The 19162-nt window shown below is 50.2% G+C and overlaps 1 protein-coding gene across 4 annotated transcripts in view; it reads right to left on the reverse strand.

The window, feature by feature from the left end:
* PPP1R13B (protein phosphatase 1 regulatory subunit 13B) overlaps positions 1 to 18810 on the reverse strand; it is a 100232-nt gene extending 81422 nt beyond the window's left edge. For 2 of the 4 annotated variants that reach the window (XM_019434129.2, XM_019434127.2), the window contains exon 1: positions 11671 to 11945. In XM_019434129.2, coding sequence (XP_019289674.2) covers positions 11671 to 11679 — 9 coding nt within the window. In that variant the 5' untranslated portion in view covers positions 11680 to 11945. Of the gene's footprint in view, positions 1 to 11670; positions 11946 to 12546; positions 12709 to 18650 lie in introns of those variants that run through there. The other 2 variants (XM_019434128.2, XM_053889872.1) reach the window with 2 other exon arrangements.
* Between the last annotated feature and the right edge of the window lie 352 nt (positions 18811 to 19162).

The following is a 19162-nucleotide window of genomic DNA, read 5'->3' on the forward strand; positions in this document are numbered from 1 at the left end:
TGATCTGTCCCCACCCTTTAGCCTCCCTGGCTTCATCCGGCCTCATGCTCCAGGCCATCTCCCCGAGCACAGCACACGGATTCAGATCCCAATATCTTGTACGCGTTAAACCCGCTACCTAAGAGCCTTTCCCCATCACCTCTGCCCCTCTCCTTCATCCTTGGAAACGCTACTCAGATGTCCCCTCCTCGCTGAAAATTCCCCTGACATTCCAAGGTTGAGAAGTCTCCTCTTGCCACTGTGCTCTGCTCGTACCTCGTGCTCTGCCACTCTTCCCATTTTTATCTTTTCGGAAGGGCATTTTTGTTTACTTGGCCGTTCCCCACTGTGGGCTCACGGAGAGCAGGGACTGCCCGGCCTGGCACAGAGCCAGCATATAAGCACTGTGCCCCAAATGCTTGTTGAGGCCATTCAGTAAACAAGTACTTGCTGAACGCCTGTCGGAGGTAGGCGACGTCCCAGGCACTTGGGGATACCGCAGTGGGAAGTGGAAACAAAAGGCTGCTCTCCCGGAGCTTCCGCAAATAAATGCCAGGTGGGCACCAGTACCATGAAGAGAAGCAAAGCACCGTAAGGGGACTGCAAGGGGCATTTCAGACAGGGTGGCCTGGAAGGTGCCATCTAAGTAGAGACCAGCAAGGAGGGGGCAACTTCTCAGCTCACTGATGGAACACTGAGTGAAATGAGTCCTATTCTGGTTCTAAACTGTGGTCCGGAAAACAGAAGGTACTGGAAAGAGAAGGTCAACTTTAACTTCCAAGAAAAGCAAACCATTCATCCCCCCTCTGTTCTATCGACTTGATAGATCTTGCCACTACTATTTGTTCTCTCAGCGCGCAGAACACAGGCAGTCCACCTCAGTGCGAGGAAGTGCACCGAGGATCCTTCTCGGAGCCCCGTCCGCCATGAAGCCTCACGGCTGCTAGAGCAATCTGAAGAACGTTTACTGAGTACTTGTTCTGTATATTAACAGAATGCTCTGAGCAGCTGACAGTCTTCACAACAGCGTTTTGAGATCTACTGTAATTAAACTCCTTTTAAAGAAGACAGTAAGGCACGAAGAGGTTAACAATCTGTCTGAGGTCATGGACTGGGAAGTGGCAAATACGGAATCCGAAACCCTGGCCCTGGAGTCTGAGCCGATAACCACTACACTATACTGTTTCACACCTATTTTCTATCACAAAATACTTTGTTCCTACGGCTTGGTGTCCTCCTTGCTGACCCTAAAAGTTTACTTCAGCTTTCTTCACGTTTTGACCAACCTCATTTCTCATTTCTAGTTCTACCACAAAAGTCTCCGCCTATCCGCTGATCATTTGTGAGGTTGACTACGAGTTACTGCTTCTACTTTCAAGGTTGCCATCAGAAACATGAACGTGCCACAGAGGAAAAGCAGAGCACAAACGATCGACGTGAAGTCACGGACCGCACTGCTCCAGCAAGCGGGCACGCGAGGTCTTCCGGGCGCCGAGAGCACGCGGGTGGGCAGCCGGGCCAGCCCCTGCCCACGAAGCTCAGCCTGGTCTCGCGGGGCCCAGGGTGGGGCTCACTTACAAGCACGAGGGACGGTGTGTGGCATGCCACAGACACCCGGGCAGCGATCTAGAGTGCCTAAACCACAACATTAAAAACCACTTAACATAGGGCCGATGATTTTTCTCTTTATTTTACCCTAGGATTTCAGCGTAACCCCTTTCTGGATAGAGCAGGCATCTGAAGCTCAATCCGACCAAAATGGAACTCACTGGTCCCCGCAAGCCCTTAAAACAGACCCCTTCTCAAGTGGTCTCTATCTTAAAGGAAAGACGAGCCTGGCTGCTGACGCAATAAACCTGTTATCCTCAGCTCCAGGCACCGGACTTCCTTCCTCTCTCTCTCAAGCACACACACACTCACACGTGGGTACACACACTCACATCTCTGCTCACGTGCCATCACACTCACACTTCCACACTCATACACACCCCCCACCACCTCTTTTACCCACCGACCAGATCTCTCTCGTCTTCGGGTCAAGCCTGCCTCGCACCAATCGGTCCCCTTACTGCTTCTCCTGCTTCTGTTCACTCTCCCTCACTCCACAGTCTATTCTCTCCGGCTTCAGAATTATCCCTCTTTCATACAAATCACCACTGCACGCTTTAAAAATGCTTGCTGGTTTCTGACCACCCACAGGGTCAAGTGTGAATCCCATCACATCACACACACGCACACACCTCTTCGCGATGGGGTCCAAAGCTACTTTCCACATTGTATCTTCTTTCATTCGACAAATTGTCACCGAACACCAACTACGTGGCCGGTCCCTTGGACAGGCACTGGTGGTAAGAGGCCAACAAAAAGAGACAGCATCTGCTCTCGTGAAACTTGCAGCACAGGACAAGAACAGACATTAATCAAATAGCCACACAAACGAATGTTTCGACTGCAAGTATGGCGAGTACTACAAAGACACTTCAGGCAAAGTGTTCTGAATTAGACACGGGTGATGGTCATACAACCTTATGAAGACGCTAAAAACCACTGAACTGAACATGTTAAAAGATGAATTTATGGTATATGAATTATAGCTTTAAAAAAAAAAGATGCGCCAGGCTGCTTATACTGGTAGACGTGGCCAAGGCAAAGATGGCAAAAGCTTCCCAGAGGAAATGCAACTTATCACAAATAACTACCATTTACGGAGCATTTACTACACACCAGGCTCCTTTCACCATAATAATCACCCTGATCCTCCTAATCACCCTATAAATTTACAATTACTATCCTCAGTTTAAGAACTGAGGGGTCAAGTAACTTTACCCAAAGTCGGAGAGCCAAATGGTGATGCCAGAATCCACACTTAAGCTGACTGACACCAGGACCCACACTCCTACTGCTACACCTAGGTCATGCCGGCTACTCAGAACTTACAACACAAAAAATAAACCACTGTTTCATTTATTCCAATAGAAATGTCTCATCATATCTTTGGTCTTTAAAATAGCTTATGTGAATAACCTGTAAGGTCCTACAAGATCCTAAACTCTCCCACCACCATCACCTTTCTGATTTCATCTCCCCCACTTTCCCTTTCACGCACTCTGCTTGAGCCACACAGGGTTCCTTTTGTTTCTCCAGTATGCCGGGCATGGTCCTACCACAGGGCCTCTGCATCTGCTTCAGCCATGACGATTACAATCATAACATATGTTATAGATCATGATTCTACCAAAACTTCAGTTAACATTTTCTGTAGATATACTAACAATACTACTAACAGGATCCTATATGAACTATACACTAATATTTCAAATGTCATTCATTAATTTTATTTTTTTAATTAAAAAACCCTTTTCTTCTTTAAATTTATTCATTTTGAGAGAGACAGAGAGACCGCGTGAGAGAGAGAATCCCAAGCAGGCTCCACACTGCCAGCACGGAGCCTGATGCAGGGCTAAACTCATGAAATGTGAGACCATGACCTAAACCAAAGTCGGACACTTAACCGACTGAGCCATCCAGGCACCCCTAATTTTTTCTTAATGTTTATTTTTGAGAGAGAGACAGAGTGTGAGCAGGAGAGGGGCAGAGAGAGAGGGAGACACAGAATCTGAAGCAGGCTCCAGGCTCCGCACTGCCGGCACAGAGCCCAATGTGGGCTTCAAACCCATGCACCACGAGACCATGACCTGAGCTGAAGTGTAACGCTTAACCGACTGAACCACCCAGGTGCTCCGCTCCGTTTATTAATTTTAAAACAACCTCATTTCACAGTCTTTTATTGCTCTACATATCACCAGGCAAAGATTTTTATTTTACAAAATCCAGTAACAGTAGCTTTTGCTTATCAATTAGTATGAGCAAGAACCATGCAGTTATATTTGCAGTGAAATAAAGCAATTAGGCCAAGAAAGTGTCACAATAGAACTTGATTATTGCCACCATTTCTAAGTTCATCCCTAGAACCACCGTTTGTGAAATAACTATGGCAACAATACTTCTGGGCACCAAAATACCACCAAACTTTTGCTGAAGATTATTGCCCATCTGTGCAAACACACACAAAAACACATGCTGACAACCAGTTATATAACTTCAATACAATAACATGATAATCTAAGTTCCTATTATGCTAGAAATCCTAAGTAACTCTTAAGCATATATACTGGCATAGTATGTTTAAGTAGGATGCTGAGAAAGGAAAATGACATTTACATTTAAAAGAGTTGTCCCGGGGTGCCTGGATGGTTCAGTCAGTTGAGCGTCCAACTTTGGCTCAGGTCATGATCTCACAGCTTGTGGGTTTGAGCCCGGCATCAGGCTCTGTGCTGACAGCTTGGAGCCTGGAGCCTGCTTCAGGTTCTGTGTCTCCCTCACTCTCTGCCCCTCCCCCACTCATACTCTGTCTCTGTCTCAAAATAAACATAATAAAAAAATTTTTTTAAGAGTTGCCCCAAAACTCAAGATGATGAAAATTATCATTTTTTATCAAAAAGATTCACCTTGTTGGGGCACCTGGGTGGTTCAGTTAAGCACTGGACTCTTGATTTTGGCTCAGGTCATGATCTCACAGTTGTGAGATCCAGCCCTGAGTCAGGCTCTGCACAGATAGGCTCTCTCTGCCCCTCCCCCCACTCACACATGCGTGCGCGCACTCTCTCTCTCTCTCTCTCTCTCTCAAATAAACAAACTTAAAAAAAAAAAACTCAGGGGCGCCTGGGTGACTTGGTTAAGCATCTAACTTCAGCTCGGTCGTGATCTCGCAGTTCTGGGTTCAAGCCCCACGTCCGGCTCTGAGATGACAGCTCAGGGCCTGAAGCCTGCTTCAGATTCTGTGTCTCCCTCTCTCTCTGTCCCTCTCCTGCTTGTGCTCTCTCTCTCTCTCTCTCTCTTTCAAAAATAAATAAAACATTAAAAAATTTTTTTAAAAAAAGATTCACCTTGTCAACACCAAAAACCCAAATAATCTAATTTAAAAAATAGACAGCAGACATGAACATTTTTCCAAAGACATCCAGATAGCTAACAGATACATGAAAAGATGCTCTCCATCACTTATCACAGGGAAATGCAAATCAAAACCACAATGAACTATCACTTCACACTTCTCAGAACAGCTAAAACCAAAAACACAATAAACAAATGTTGGGGAGTATGTTAAGAAAAACGAACCCTTGAACGCTGTTGGTGAGAGTGCAGGCTGGTGCAGTCACTGTGGAAAACAGTATGGAGTTTCATAGAACTACCATATGATCCAGTAATTGTACTACTATTTATCCAAAGAATACGAAAACACTAATCTGAAAAGATATATGCACCCCTATGTTTACAGCAGCATTATTTACGACAGCCAAATTAAGGAAGCAATCCACGTCAATCAATAGATGAATGGATAAAGAAGAAGGCGTGCATGCCCACACACACACACACACACACACACACTGGAATATCACTCAGCCAGAAAAAAAAATGAAATCTTGCCATTTGCAATGACAGGATGGAGCTAGTGAGTACAATGTTAAGTGAAATAAGTCAGAGAAAGACCAATACCATCCGATTTCACTCATATGGGAATTTAACAGACAAAACAAAGGAACAAAGGAAAAAGGCAAATCAAAAAACAGAAAGAGGGGCGCCTGGGTGGCGCAGTCGGTTAAGCGTCCGACTTCAGCCAGGTCACGATCTCGCGGTCTGTGAGTTCGAGCCCCGCGTCAGGCTCTGGGCTGATGGCTCGGAGCCTGGAGCCTGTTTCCGATTCTGTGTCTCCCTCTCTCTCTGCCCCTCCCCCGTTCATGCTCTGTCTCTCTCTGTCCCAAAAATAAATAAAAAATGTTGAAAAAAAAAAATTAAAAAAAAAAAAACAAAAAACAGAAAGAAAAAAGAAAAAAGAAAAAAACAAAGAAAAAAGGCAAACCAAAAAACAGACTCTTAACTACAGAGAACAAACTGATGGTTCCCAGAGGGGAGGTGGCTGGGGGATGGGGAAACAGGTGAAGGAGATTAAGAGCACACTTGTAATGAGCACTGAGTAACGTACAGAAGTGTTGAATCACTAGATTGCACACATGAAACTAATATAATCCTGTGTTAGCTACACTGGAAATTAAAAAAAAAAAAAAAGAAGATTCACCTTGGGATTCTTTTAAATATTAAGCTCTGTTTGAGCTGAGCATAAGGGGAAAACATTTAGCCAAACTCGATTCACTAGCACCCACAGCGAAATGCCTTGACTACAGCAAACTTCCCTAAGTGACGGGCACAAAGGATAGGAGCAAAGGCTTTGAGTCAGCTTGTTTGTTTTCAAACCTCGTTTTACCACTTCGGAGCTGGAGCACCTAGCCAAGTTTCTTTACCTCGTGAGCCTCAGTTCTCCATAAAAACGAAGACACCACCACAAAACCTATGACACAGAGCTTAAATGCATAATGACAACTACCATTCGCCCGAGCACTCGCTATTACCAACTCGCTATTACCCAATCGAGCTCTAGGAAGGTCAAGAGCTGCAACTTTACGGCTGCACTTCACACTGTAGCCTTTAAAGAGCTCTCCGTGTAGACGGTTCTTAAGTTCAATAAAACTGCAAGACAACCTTTTATATACACACCTTTGTATGACTGAGACTTAGTTCTTCTTTTTATGAATCTGTGGGCAATCTAAAGGCTGGAGTTATTTTAAATGGCAATATTATGTCTGTAATATTTGTTTTAAAGAAGCCAGAGTTTTAAAAAAATCTTCTCTAGTCTTCAGTGCTTTGTTTGCTAAATTAGGACACAATTCAAGCCTATCAAGTGACTAAATTATTAGTTAACAATAATAGTGAACACCTACTGAGCTCTTATCTGCTCTATCATACAAAGACACTTGGGCCGTGAACAAGTTTACTATCAGGGCTGTCAAAACAAGTGGCAGGTTGCCTCAACCTGTGATGTAGCCTGATTACTGACTTTCATGAAAGTATCTGCTATGTATTAGCTACTGGACCGACCATAAACAGCTGGAAATCACCCAAGACCAACTCACCTCACAGATGAGAAACTGAGGTCCAAAGAAATTAAGTCCAAAAGTTACACAGGTACTAAAAAGTGTGGACTAGAACCTAAATCTCTCTTCTTCCAGTTTGTTTTTATCAATTACACGACAGGTGATGGCTTAAAGAAAGAAAAGACCAGGGTGCCTGGGTGGCTCAGTCAGTTAAGTGTCCGACTTCGGCTCAGGTCATTATCTGGAAGTTCGTGAGTTCCAGCCCCGCGTCAGGCTCTAGCTGACAGCTAGGAGCCTGGAGCCTGGAGGCTGCTTAGGATTCTGTGTTCCCCTCCTTCTCTGCCCCTCCTCCTCTCGTGCTCTCTCTCCTCTCTCAAAAATAAATAAACATTTAAAAAATTTAAAAAAGAAAGACCTATTCTAGTACCTCAATTTTTTTTTTCTGTATAGTTAGGAAGTATCTGAAATAAGTGAATGTTTGTTTAATGAAAGTTAAATGTTAAACACAAATTAATTTAACCCATAGCCTATACAATTAATATGCTGAAAGGGCTCCTAGGACAGAAAGGAGTGGAATCAGCTAGTCATACTATGCAGTGCCTACTGGAGGTAAGGAGTCTCACTGCTAACATTACCAAAACACCAGAGTGCTTCCCTTATGAATAAAACACTTTAGAACCACAGAACTTCCTTTACTCACATCAACGTTGCTTTGGAAAAGAAAAAAGTATCCTTAGCACCAATCCCCAGATCTATTTCACCTTTGCACAAGAAGTTTTACCAGCTGCAAAATGCTCCCTCTCTTCTGAAAAGAAAGATGCCGACCAATGAGCAAGGCAGTTTTCATTCTTTTCATGCTCTGAGCCAGGCTCTTTATTAACATTCTTATTTCTATCAAAGTTATTTAGGCATAGCCTAAATGCTTCCAGGTCCAGATCTTAGGCACAAGCCAATGAGTAATCTTTAAAGCACAGCCCATTTTCTTCTTAGGAAAACAGTTTCATTTTTATGTCATTATTTTATTTATTTTAAAAATCTCTGGAATGGGAGACCCAAGCTGAGTCCTTTTTTTCACTTATTATTAATTTTATTTTATTTATTTGAAAGAGAGAGAACATGTGCCCGAATAGGGGAGAAGGGCAGAGGGAGAAACAGAGAATCCCAAGCAGGCTCCACACTCAGCACGGCGTCTGATACGGGGCTCGATCCCATGACCTGAGCCAAAATCAAGGGACAGATGCTCAACTGACTGAGCCACCCAAGTGCCCTGGGAAAACATTTTTAAAGTGTCATCCACTGGGGCGGCTGGGTGGCTCAGTCGGTTAAGCGGCCGACTTCGGCTCAGGTCATGATCTCGCGGTCTGTGAGTTCGAGCCCCTCATCAGGCTCTGTGCTGACAGCTCAGAGCCTGTTTCAGATTCTGTGTCTCCCTCTCTCTGACCCTCCCCCGTTCGTGCTCTGTCTCTCTCTGTGTCAAAAATAAATAAACATTAAAAAAATTTAAAAAAATAAAAAATAATAATAAAAATGTCATCCACTGACCAAAAGGTGAATGACAACAGACACTAGAACACAGTACTATTTTAACAAGGGAAAATTCCAAAATATAACTTTGTTTAAAAGTAAATAGTCTTGGAACTTTGCGTAACAGGCAAATTGAAGACTTCTTCAAAGGCTTTATTGTGTCAGATGAGAACATGGCCAGATATCCTCCCATTCATTCCCAACAGATGAGAGACTGGGTGCTGCAGTAAACCATCTGATCAATTAAAAGGTACCACAGACACCACACACTAACTGCCAATTCTCAAATAACTAAAAGAAATATACTCTAAACCTGTGTTGCCCAATATGGTAGCCACTGACGACACGTAGCTACCGGGCACCTGAGATGGGTTACTCTAAACTGGTGTGAGCTATAAACGTAAAACTTCACTAGAGTCACACAGGATTCACACCGGATTTCAATGACTTAGTTAAAAAAAAAGTAAAATATTACATTAGTAAATTTTTCATATTGATCACATGCTACAATGCTTTTGATATACTGCATTAACAAAAGACATTACTCAAATACCACCTTTTTAATGTAGTTCCTAGAAAATCACATTTGTGTGGCTCCCATTACATTCCTATTAGAAAGTACTGCTCTGAGAGGGAGGCAAACCATAAGAGACTCCACTCTATGGAGAACAAGCTGAGGGTTGCTGCAGGGGAGAGGCGGGGGGTGGGAGCTGGGCTAAATGGGTGATGGGTATTAAGGGGGGCACTTGTGATGAGCACTGGGCGTTATGTGTAAATGATGAATCACTAAATTCTGTTCCTGAAACCAATATTACACTATATGTTAACTACAATTTAAATAAAAATTTAAGACAAAAAAGAACAATATGAACTAGAAAAGAAAGTATGTACTGCTGTATACAAAGGACGCAAAATATGAGCCAATCTTCCTTTGATGATTCCTCATGATGACGAATACCAAATATACAGTAAAGTAAGAAAAATCATTCACATCTTGGATACATAAAGATAGGACCAATTAAGAATGGCAAGTCCTTAAAACCTGTGTTAAATTTACAACCAGCCCCAACTGTGTTAATAGACGAAGGGCTCAATCCTACAAGTAGTATTTTTAGGGATCAAGAAGGAAATACAGACCTAGAGGCCACGAAGGAGAGACTAAGAAAAACACCACGTTTCTAGAAGGCATTTCAAAACAAAAGCAGTGTGTTTGAAATAGCTAACAGACCTGGTTTTTTTTTTTAAGTAGTATTTGATTATTTTGAGTATCATGAAATTTCCCAATTGCCAGCTAAGCACACTTCTTAAAAAAGAAACATGATAAGGAAGAGACTAGAAACCCTAACCCCGTGGAACGGAGGTAAATGTCAGTATATCCTCTGGAAAATGTAAGCCAGGTCCTTAACAGGGTATGTGTAAACATTACACGGTGATGAAACCAATCAAAATTGCACAGACACCCTTCAATATTACTGCAGTACCTAATACAATCAACTCTCACATGATTCAACGAAAACTGCTTTCAAACTGCCGAACACCGTAACGCCTTTCCCAAATCCAGCCAGCGAGAATCAGGGAAGCACAGCCTCCAGATGCCTTATCTTTCCGAGGTTACAGTTAGAGCCACGCCGACGACAATAAGTACTCGCATGGCATTGTCTGACCTGCACTTTTGGACCCACCACCCTTTTTGATCCTCAGGAAAGCCTCAGACACCGGCATGTCTTTATTCCTGCCGTAGACGGGATTCCAGGCTGGAGACCTTGACTTGTTCAAGGTCACACAGCTAAAAAGTAGCAGAACCGGGACTCAACTCCCGACCTTCGGATCCTCACCCAGTTCTCCTTCCATTACAAGACAATCATTCATTTTCAACCAAATGTCTAGAAACCCCACAAGCCCTGATGCCAGAGAAGGACCTCAGGATCAATGAGGTCAAAGCTTAAGACTCTGCAAACATGTGCTGGAATCAGCTCAAAAAGGGGAGAAGAGATTATCAAGAGACAGGAAATGACTTGAAAGATCAGGGGGGGGGAAAATTCTAATCTAAATGTCCTTGAGTGCCGCGGCGCAAAAGAGCAGCATCCAGGCTGAAAATGCAGAGAAACGGTACTTTCCTGCAGAAATGTGATTTCCAACGTAGAAACTGTAGGTCACAACAATGATTCTGCTGTTACTTGACTACAAATGTGTTCCTGAATTTTACCCAAAATAAAGGCACTCAGAAAACCAGTACATCCAACCGGGTGCCACCAGTCCTACATTTTTTTTCCTAAGTCACGGCATTTATCTCACAAAAAAAAAAAAAAAAAAAAAATCCAGATTAGAAAAATTGTAATTCAGCACCCGCTGCTCTTTAGATTACAGGTAAAGGAAACGGCAAACGTAGCGTCCTCTTTCTAGCAGAACGCATCCCTGAGGACAGGACAAAGGCGGCACCGCCACCGGTGAACCTCGTTCAACCCCCAGAACACGGTGACAGCAGGCCAGTCGCAGCAGAACGTACAAACGAGCAGGACGCGGTACAGGGGAATTCCTAAGATGGCTCTCCAAATCCATTCCCCACGTAAATTCCTAAATGCAACACGGTTTCAGAATCAGGGCAGGGCTGGGGACAAATACGGGGTTCCAAGCGTGGGAACGCCACACGGAGGTGTACACGGCGCCGACTGCGAACGCGACCCCAGAAAATTTCAGGCCGGGGGGGGGGGGGTCACACGGGCGCCGCGAGACCCCGAAACCGAGCGGGCGCCAAACGGCAGCCCCCCCTCCGCCCCCCGGCCCGTCTGACCACCCGCCAGAACGGAGGAAAAAAACGACTGGCTCCAATTTCATCTCCTGCTTCCCCTCCCGGGCAGCCCCCGGCTCGGGAGGGTCCGCAGGAAGGGCCGCGGCCGAGGGGGCGCCGGCCCGGGGGAGCGGGGGATGGGGGGGGACCCCCGCGGCGATCCTCGCCCGGACCCCGACCCCGGCCCTAGCCCTTCCCCGCCCGGCCCGCGCTGACAGCCCGGCGCCGCCCCCACCTGCCCGCCCGGGGGGCGCCGGGGCCGGGCGCGCCCGCCAGGCCACTTCCTTCCCCGCCCGCCCGGCCTCGCGCGGGCCCCGGGGGCGGGGAGCCGCGGGAGGAAGGAGGCTTGGCCGGCCGCCCACGGAGGAAGCCGCCGCCGCCCGCACCCACCGGCATCATCGCGGCGCGGGTCCGCGGCGCCTTCGGCCGCCTGACAGGACGCTCGGCGCCGCGCCGCGCCCGCCGCTCCGGCCGCTCGCACAGGCCGCGCACCCGCCGCCGCGATCTCGGGCCCTCAGCGGCGAGGCGGCGGCTGCGGCGGGCTGCGGAGCCTGACCGGCCCTGTCGCGGCCGCGGGCGCGCTGCGTCGCTGTCCCGGGACCGGCCGCCGCCGCCGCCTCCGCCCGACCGCCTCGCGCCGCCGGCCCTCGGGCTCTCTCCTCAGCCCCCGCAGGCCCCGCCCCCAGCGCGTCGCCCCACACGGGGCCAGCCGCCCGCTCCGATTGGCCCGGCGGGGCCAGGGGCGGGTTCGGGGAGGCGGGGCTCCCCGGCCCCGCCCGCCCGAACCCGCTCTCGCGGCGGCCAGGTGCGAGCGCGCCCGTGCGCGTCCGCGCTCCCGCGGGCGGGCGCGCTGCGGACGCCTAGCAGCTGCCCCGCCCCGTGTGGCGGCCTGTGGGCTCGGGGCCGCGCGCGACCGGGAGCGCAGGCTCTCCGAGACCTCTGGAACGGGAAAACCGAGGCCGGAAGAGGGCAGGGCCGGGGAGGGGCCTCCCCGCGGCGAGTCACACCAAGGCCGGGACTCGAACCTTGGGCCCCCGGCGACCGCCGAGGGGCGGGGCGCATCCTGCGGCGACGGCGCGCGCCAGCGTCTGACCGTGGCCTGACCCCGGGTTCCCGGCGCCGCGGTGGTGGTGGTGGGGGGGGAGGGTGCTGCAGCTGGGGGCCCGGCCGGAGGGGCGTGGTGCGCCCCAAACCACCCACGTGACTCGGCCCCGCACCGATGGGGAGGGACCCGGGAACCCGCCCCGCGCCGCGGCCCCTGGGCACCTGATCGGCCGTCCGCCACCGCGTCTTCTGCAGCTGGCGGCGCCCTGCTGCAGCCGGCCTTCCTGCGCCGCACCCGCTCCCCAGCCGCGGCCTAGAAAGCCTGGGCCCACCTGGGCCAACATCCCTGCGGCTCGGACCACCCTGGTTAGAGTCCAGGCCCCATCTCTAGGGACCCGGTCTCTTCTTACAGCCTTGTCTCCCGTGGCACCTCCCGCTGTGGCCTGAGCGCCTGAATGACGGACACCAGGGCCATGTGTCCAGAGCCCCTCGCAGGGCACGGAACAGAGTGTAGTAAAGGCCGTCGAAAGGGCAGGCATCCGTTCGTTTGAACCCTGAGAGCACATTTTGTCTGATGTCCTCGCAGGCGACGCTGACACTTCATGCGCGCCCTGAACATGGAGGTCTGTTTACGGCCCCAAACACCAAAGGCCATAAACCACCTTGGGTAGGGCCCAGCGTCTTGGAGACGACAGCAGGGGGTCAGGGCCCATCTGTAGCCTGTCTTGTCCACTGAGAGGCTCAGGGCTGGGGTGTGGGTCTGGGGGACAACGAGGGTGGAGGCCAGGGAGTGAGCAGCGTCCTCTTCACGGGAAGCCACCCCTGTTCTTCAGAGGCCACAGGGGTTAGTGTTTAAGAGTGCAGACTTTCCAGTTGGACAAACACTGCCTCTGCCACACCCTCACTGTATGATCCTAGCCAAGCTACATCTTCCGTATCTCAATTTGCCCATCTCTATAATGGGAGATTGCAGAAATAATAGTGGCTGCCTCATGGGATTTGGGGAGGTTCAGACATGACGTATACAAAGTTCCCGGCACAGTTTGTGGTACATGGTAGGTGCTCCGTAAATAGTTTCCTGTAGTAATGCTGTCATTAGCAAGCAGGCTTAGTGTGCCTACGTCCCTGGGAGCGGAGTCACCCAGGACGTTTCAAACGTATGCACACAGGCAACACTGGCTCGTGTCACATCTCTTCTGGGAGCAGGGTTCCGAGAGAAGAGGAAGCTGTGGGTAATGGGAGGAAGGAAGTCAGAGACCCCGGGTCTCATTCCAGCTCTGCTTCTCACTCCCTGTGTGGCCGAGGCAACACACGCCCCTTCTCTGGGTCTCTGTTTCTCTGTGCGTAACCAGAGAGGAGTTAGATGCTGTGATTTCTGGTGGCCTTCCTGCTCTGACATGCTGATGTTCCTTACCCATGTGGGTGGGTGCTGGCCCACTAAGCCAAGCAAAGGACAGGCTTTGCCGGGGCACTGCAGAGTTGGGACACCTGCCTTGAGGTGGTCAAAATGAGCCCACGCTTCTGAAAAGGAAAGCCTAGCCACCGGACCCTTGGGTGCAGTGTTTAGATAGCTGCAGCTGCCCTGCCCTCACACCAAGGCCCCGTCTATCCTCCAGGCAGACATGTATCTGAAGCCAGGCTGGTCAGTGCCCCCCCCCCCGACAGGCTCCTTAGCTGGTTCTTCTCCCCACCCTGCTGCGGCCGCCATGCATCAGGCCCTACCACTTGCCATGAGACCAAGTGTGTTTGTAATTGGCCTCCCTGCTCTAACCTCCTCCAAGCCCAAATCATCCCACACACAGACAGAACTAGGTCACATATACACACGCCCGCCCTGCAAAGCTCTCCTGTGTCTGCTCATCACCCAGACTAAAGTTCACAAAAGGTTCTTCAGGAACCACTGTTGATGGTGGGATATAGACTTCAGTATATCGTAAGATGTGCAGGGGGCACCTGGGTGGCTCAGTCGGTTGAGTGTCTGACTCTTGATTCCAGCCTAAGTCATGATCTCGTGGTTGTGAGATCCAGCCCTGCATCAGACTCCCAGAGGGTGGAGCCTGCTTGGGACTCTCTCTCTCCCTCTCTCTCTGCCCCTCCCCCACTTACGAGTGCTCAGCTCACATGCATTCTCTCTCTCTCTCAAAATAAGTAAATAAACATTAAAAAAAAACAAAACAATAACGGGGCACCTGGGTGGCTCAATCAGTGAGGCATCCAACTTCAGCTCATGATCTCATGGTTCATGAGTTCGAGCCCCGCATCGGGTGAGCTCAAGCCCTGCTTTGGGCTCTGTCAGGGCAGAGCCTGCATGGGATTCTCTCTCTCTACCCCCCTCCCTCTCTCTCTCATCCTCCCTGTCCCTCACTCACTCGCACCATCTCTCAAAAATAAAAAAGTTAAAAATTAAAAAAAATAAAATAAAAGCTATGCAGATCGTTCAGAGATACATACTAGCATATGTAAGAGGTCCAGAATCTGTTTGAAAACGAGCAAAAGGGGGACAGCAAGACAGGGAGGGGTGGTGAGGCATACACAGCAAATTCTTGATAAGTGATGAATATGGGTGGTGGGCACAGGGGGTGCGTTGTATTTTTCTCTCCACTTTGTATGTCTGAAATGTGACATATCAAAAATGATTAAATGCTCTTCAAAGAAAACACAAAGGCCTTTCAGGGAGAAAATCAGCATGGACTTATATTTGCACAAAGGATTCCTGAAAGATGCACAGAACATTAATAAACTAGTGGCTGGGGGTGGGAACGGTCGCTTCACAATGGACAGAAACCTGAGTGAGACTTTTCACTATTACTTTTTAAAAATAAACTTTATTTTTCCAACCATTTTAGATTGACAGAAAAATTCCAAGGAAAAATAAAGAGTTCTCACAGGCTCCCTCCCATCCCAGTTTCCCCTATTATTAACATCTTACATGAGTACGGCACGTTCAACTAGTAAACCTATGTCAATACACGAGTATTTAACTAAAGACCATACCTTACTCAGATTTCCTTAGTGTTGCCTAAGGTCCTCCATTCCAGGACCCCATCTAAGACACCACATTACATTTAAGATATCATGTCTCCTTATGCTCCTCTGGGCTGTGACAATTTTCCAGTTCCCTTGTATTTTTATGACCTTGAGAGTGTTGAGGAGTATAGGTTGGGTGGGTTTTTTTTTTTTTTTTTTTTTGGTTGGGTGGGTTTTTGAATATTATTTTTATTTTATTTTCTCAAGTAGGCTCCACACCCAACATGGGGCTCAAACTCATGACCCCAAGATCAAGAGTCACACACTCCACTGACTGAGCCAGCCAACACCCCCCGGGTTAGGTGTTTTGTAGAATGTTCCTCACTTGAGATTTACCTGATGTTTTCCTTATAATCAGACTGAGGTTCTGGGATTTTTTGGAGGAAGACCACACAGGTGAAGTACCATTTTCATCACATCCTACCAAGGGCACAAACTATCAATATGACGTATCACTGTTGATGTTGACCTTGATCCTCTGGTCATTATTACTTTTTATATTTGATTTCTGAACCAGATGAAATATTACAATTTAAAATTAAAATATAAAAAGCTTAAGACCTATATTCATTTGCTAGGGCTGCCAAAACAAAAGATCACAGAACAGGGGGCTTAAACAACAAAAACTGACCGTCCTGGGGGCTGAAAGTCCCAGAAGAATGTATGTGCGGGGCTGGGTCTTCCGAGGTCTTCTGAGGTCTTGATCCTTGGCTTACAGATGGCCATTCCCTTGCTGGGAATGTTCTCATTGTACGTGCAGCCCTGGTGGCTTTCCCCCTGTGTAAGGACACCCGTCATATTGGATGAGGGCCCACCCATATAACCTCTCTTTAACCTTGATTCCCTCTTTAAACACCCTATCTCCAAATAGTCACATCTGGAGGTTATAGAAGGGTTAGGACTTCAACATATGAATCCTGGGGGGCAGGGGCACAATTCAGTCCATAACAAGATGCCCTCAGAGCATAGCCACAATCTACTTTTCCAACTTAATCTCCCATGTCCCTAGCATTCCACAGCTAGAAGTTTTTTTTTTTTTTTTTTTTTTTTTTGAGAGAGAGAGAGCACATGCATGCATGCACACATGGGGAAGAGGCAGGGCGGGGGGGGGGGGGAGGGGGGGAGAGAGAGAGAGAGAGAGAGAGAGAGAGAGAGAGAGAGAGAGAGAGAATCCCAAGCAGGCTCCACACTGTCAGCCCCGAGCCCAATGGAGGCCTCAGACTCACCAACCATGAAATCATGCCCTGAGCCAAAGTTGGATGCTTAACCGACTGAGCCACCAAGGCGCCCCTCCACATCTAGATCTTATACACCAGCTGTCCCAAACCCTAGCCTTCCCTCCTCCAAGTCCTTGTTCCTCCAGCTTCCTGTGCCCACAAAAGCACTGTCAATTTCCCCAAGAAGTGGTACCTGTTCTTGTCACAATTCAAATCCTTCCTCTTCTTCAAGGTTTCCCCAGATCCCCCCAGGAGAACTCATCTGTACCACCTTCTCCCAAACTGCTCAGTCCTGGCTCACCTGTCACAACGTGCCACCTTAGAGCTGGCGACATACCTGTTCAGCCCAGGGGTCAGTTCCCTCAGGCGACAAGTGTCGCCTGGGTTTCCCCTGGGTGCCCAGCACTGGTCCGGGCTGTGGGGACAGAACCTTGAGCAAGACAGACATGGTCCCTATACTCATGGAGCTTATATTCTGGTCAGGGGAGAACATGACAAACAAGAACACAGAATAACTTCCCACACTGGTTAAGTGTATTAAAAAAAAAAAAAAAACAATAAAGCCAGATAATGTGACAGAGGTAGCTGCTTTTTCCAGAAGAAGGTGACATTTGAGTTGGGAGCAAGATACCGAGGAGGGAGCCTTGCAGGACTCCTCAGGGAGACTGTGTGAAGGAAGAGAAAAAGCAGGTGAGAAGGGAATGAACTGACAGCAACTGTGGGGGCAGCACTGGGGGCTCAAGGCAGGAGCCGGGGGGAGAGCGAAGGGAGGTAAGATCAAGTCTGGGTTTGGGGGCCATGATGAGCCTGGATTTTATATTGGCACTTTTCCAGGGGACGAGAGGGGCCTGGTTTCTGCTTTCCAAGGCCCGGTGGGCACCACGGGGAGGATGGCAGGAGTGGAGAAGGGAAGCCCCTTAGGAGGACTAAGGAAGAAGGCGGATGTGGAGAAGGGGACTCCTTTCCGTTGTGCTTGAAGGGAGGTTCTTAGGAAAGACAGAAAGAAAGGCCCTGGGATGGCCCCCGAGGCTTCCAACCAGTGCTGGGGAGCTGGTGTGGATCAGCCCGCCTGGTGCCCACAGAGCCCACTGCAGGCCTGGGGAGCTGGCACTGGTGGGTCCAGGGCTGTGTCCTGTTTTGCCCTGCTGTCCCTGGGGAGGGCCACCCTCCCTCTTCACTTCAGGACCCCCTCCCTCTGTCCACCCCCCCCCCCCCCCACCTTGCCATCTACTCAGCACTCCAGCTAGACACTGGGCATGACCTAGGCCTCTCCCCCTCTCTGCCAGCCAACCCTGTTTCCCACTGCACCCTAACCTGAGCCACCCCCGCTGATTGAGCCCCCCTAAGGCCAGAAGGGTGTTTCCAAAGTGTAAATCACACCTGGCCACTTCCCCAGTGGCTCCCCACAGCCCTCAGGGTTCCCCACACCCAGCAAAGGATAATTAACCGCCCCCCGCCAGGGGCTCAGGAGCTCCTGCTCCCCAGCCCGTCCACCTTCCCGTGCCAGACACTCCCCCCCACCTCCACCCATCCCCAGGCCAACTCCTACCCCAGCCACTCCGCCCTAGAGGTGGCCAGCGTGCCCCCAGCCCCCTGCCCCACAGTGTGGAGGTGGGGACAGTGGGGAGGGGGCTCCACTCTCACAGTTCCCGGGAGAACCCTTGTTGGCTGTGAATCAGTCGTGGTTCCGTTCGCTCATGTGGCGCATGAAAGGGTGTTTTTGTCGTCAAGGTTGGAAAAGAACACCGCCAGCGATCTGTGTGTTTTTCGTGCTTCGCTGGGCTGTCGGGGGTGTGTGCCCTCCGCGTGTGGCCCCCACCCCGCCGGCACAGGGCAGAGCCGGCGCCACTCTGCGGGTGGCGCGTGGCCCGTCGCGCGCACCGAGGGAAATGCGCCCGGCCGCCGGGCACCGCGCCCGGCCGCTACCACGCGCGGGGGCCTCAGGCGGGGTCTGGGGAGCGGGGGAGCGGAGCCAACTCCGCCGCCGCCGGGGCCGAACGGCCGGGTCACTCACTGCCTTGGGGTGCGGCCTGCTGGTGGCGGGACACAGCAAATGCTCAGCACACGGTAGCTTCCACTCACCCTGCGGTGGACCCCGTGAGGCAGGTGCTCTCTGAAGCCCAGAGAGGTTTCGCCACTTGCCCAGGGCCACGGAGCGGGGACCTAAGGCGGCTGGGACTGCAACAGCTCCCGCCGGTGCCGGAGCGCCCGCCGCAGCGCCCCGGGCGCCGCAGGCTCCGCCCCTCCCCGCCGCGCCGCAGTCTCCGCCCCTCCCCTCCGTGCCGCACCTCCGCTCCTCCCCGCCGCAGGCTCCGCCCCCAAGTGGGCGGGGCGCCCCCAGAGAGCCGGGCTTCCCCGCGGTTCCGCCAGGTGCTTGCACGCGCGCGCACACTCACGTACGCACGCATGCATGCACACGCTCACAAGCCCTTCGTCCCGGTCTCAGGCCTCAGCCGCATTCTCCCCTCCACCTGGGATTCACCTCGGGCCTCCGTGGGAAAGAGAGAGGGCTGGGCTGGGCTGGGACGCTCGTTGACTCGCTCCTTGATTCATTGGTTTCTGATCTTTATTGTGTCCCCCCTCAGTGCTAGAAT

Source organism: Panthera pardus, unplaced genomic scaffold, assembly GCF_024362965.1.
Source record: "Panthera pardus isolate Hobbes unplaced genomic scaffold, ASM2436296v1 HiC_scaffold_24, whole genome shotgun sequence".
Taxonomy (NCBI): Eukaryota; Metazoa; Chordata; class Mammalia; order Carnivora; family Felidae; genus Panthera; species Panthera pardus.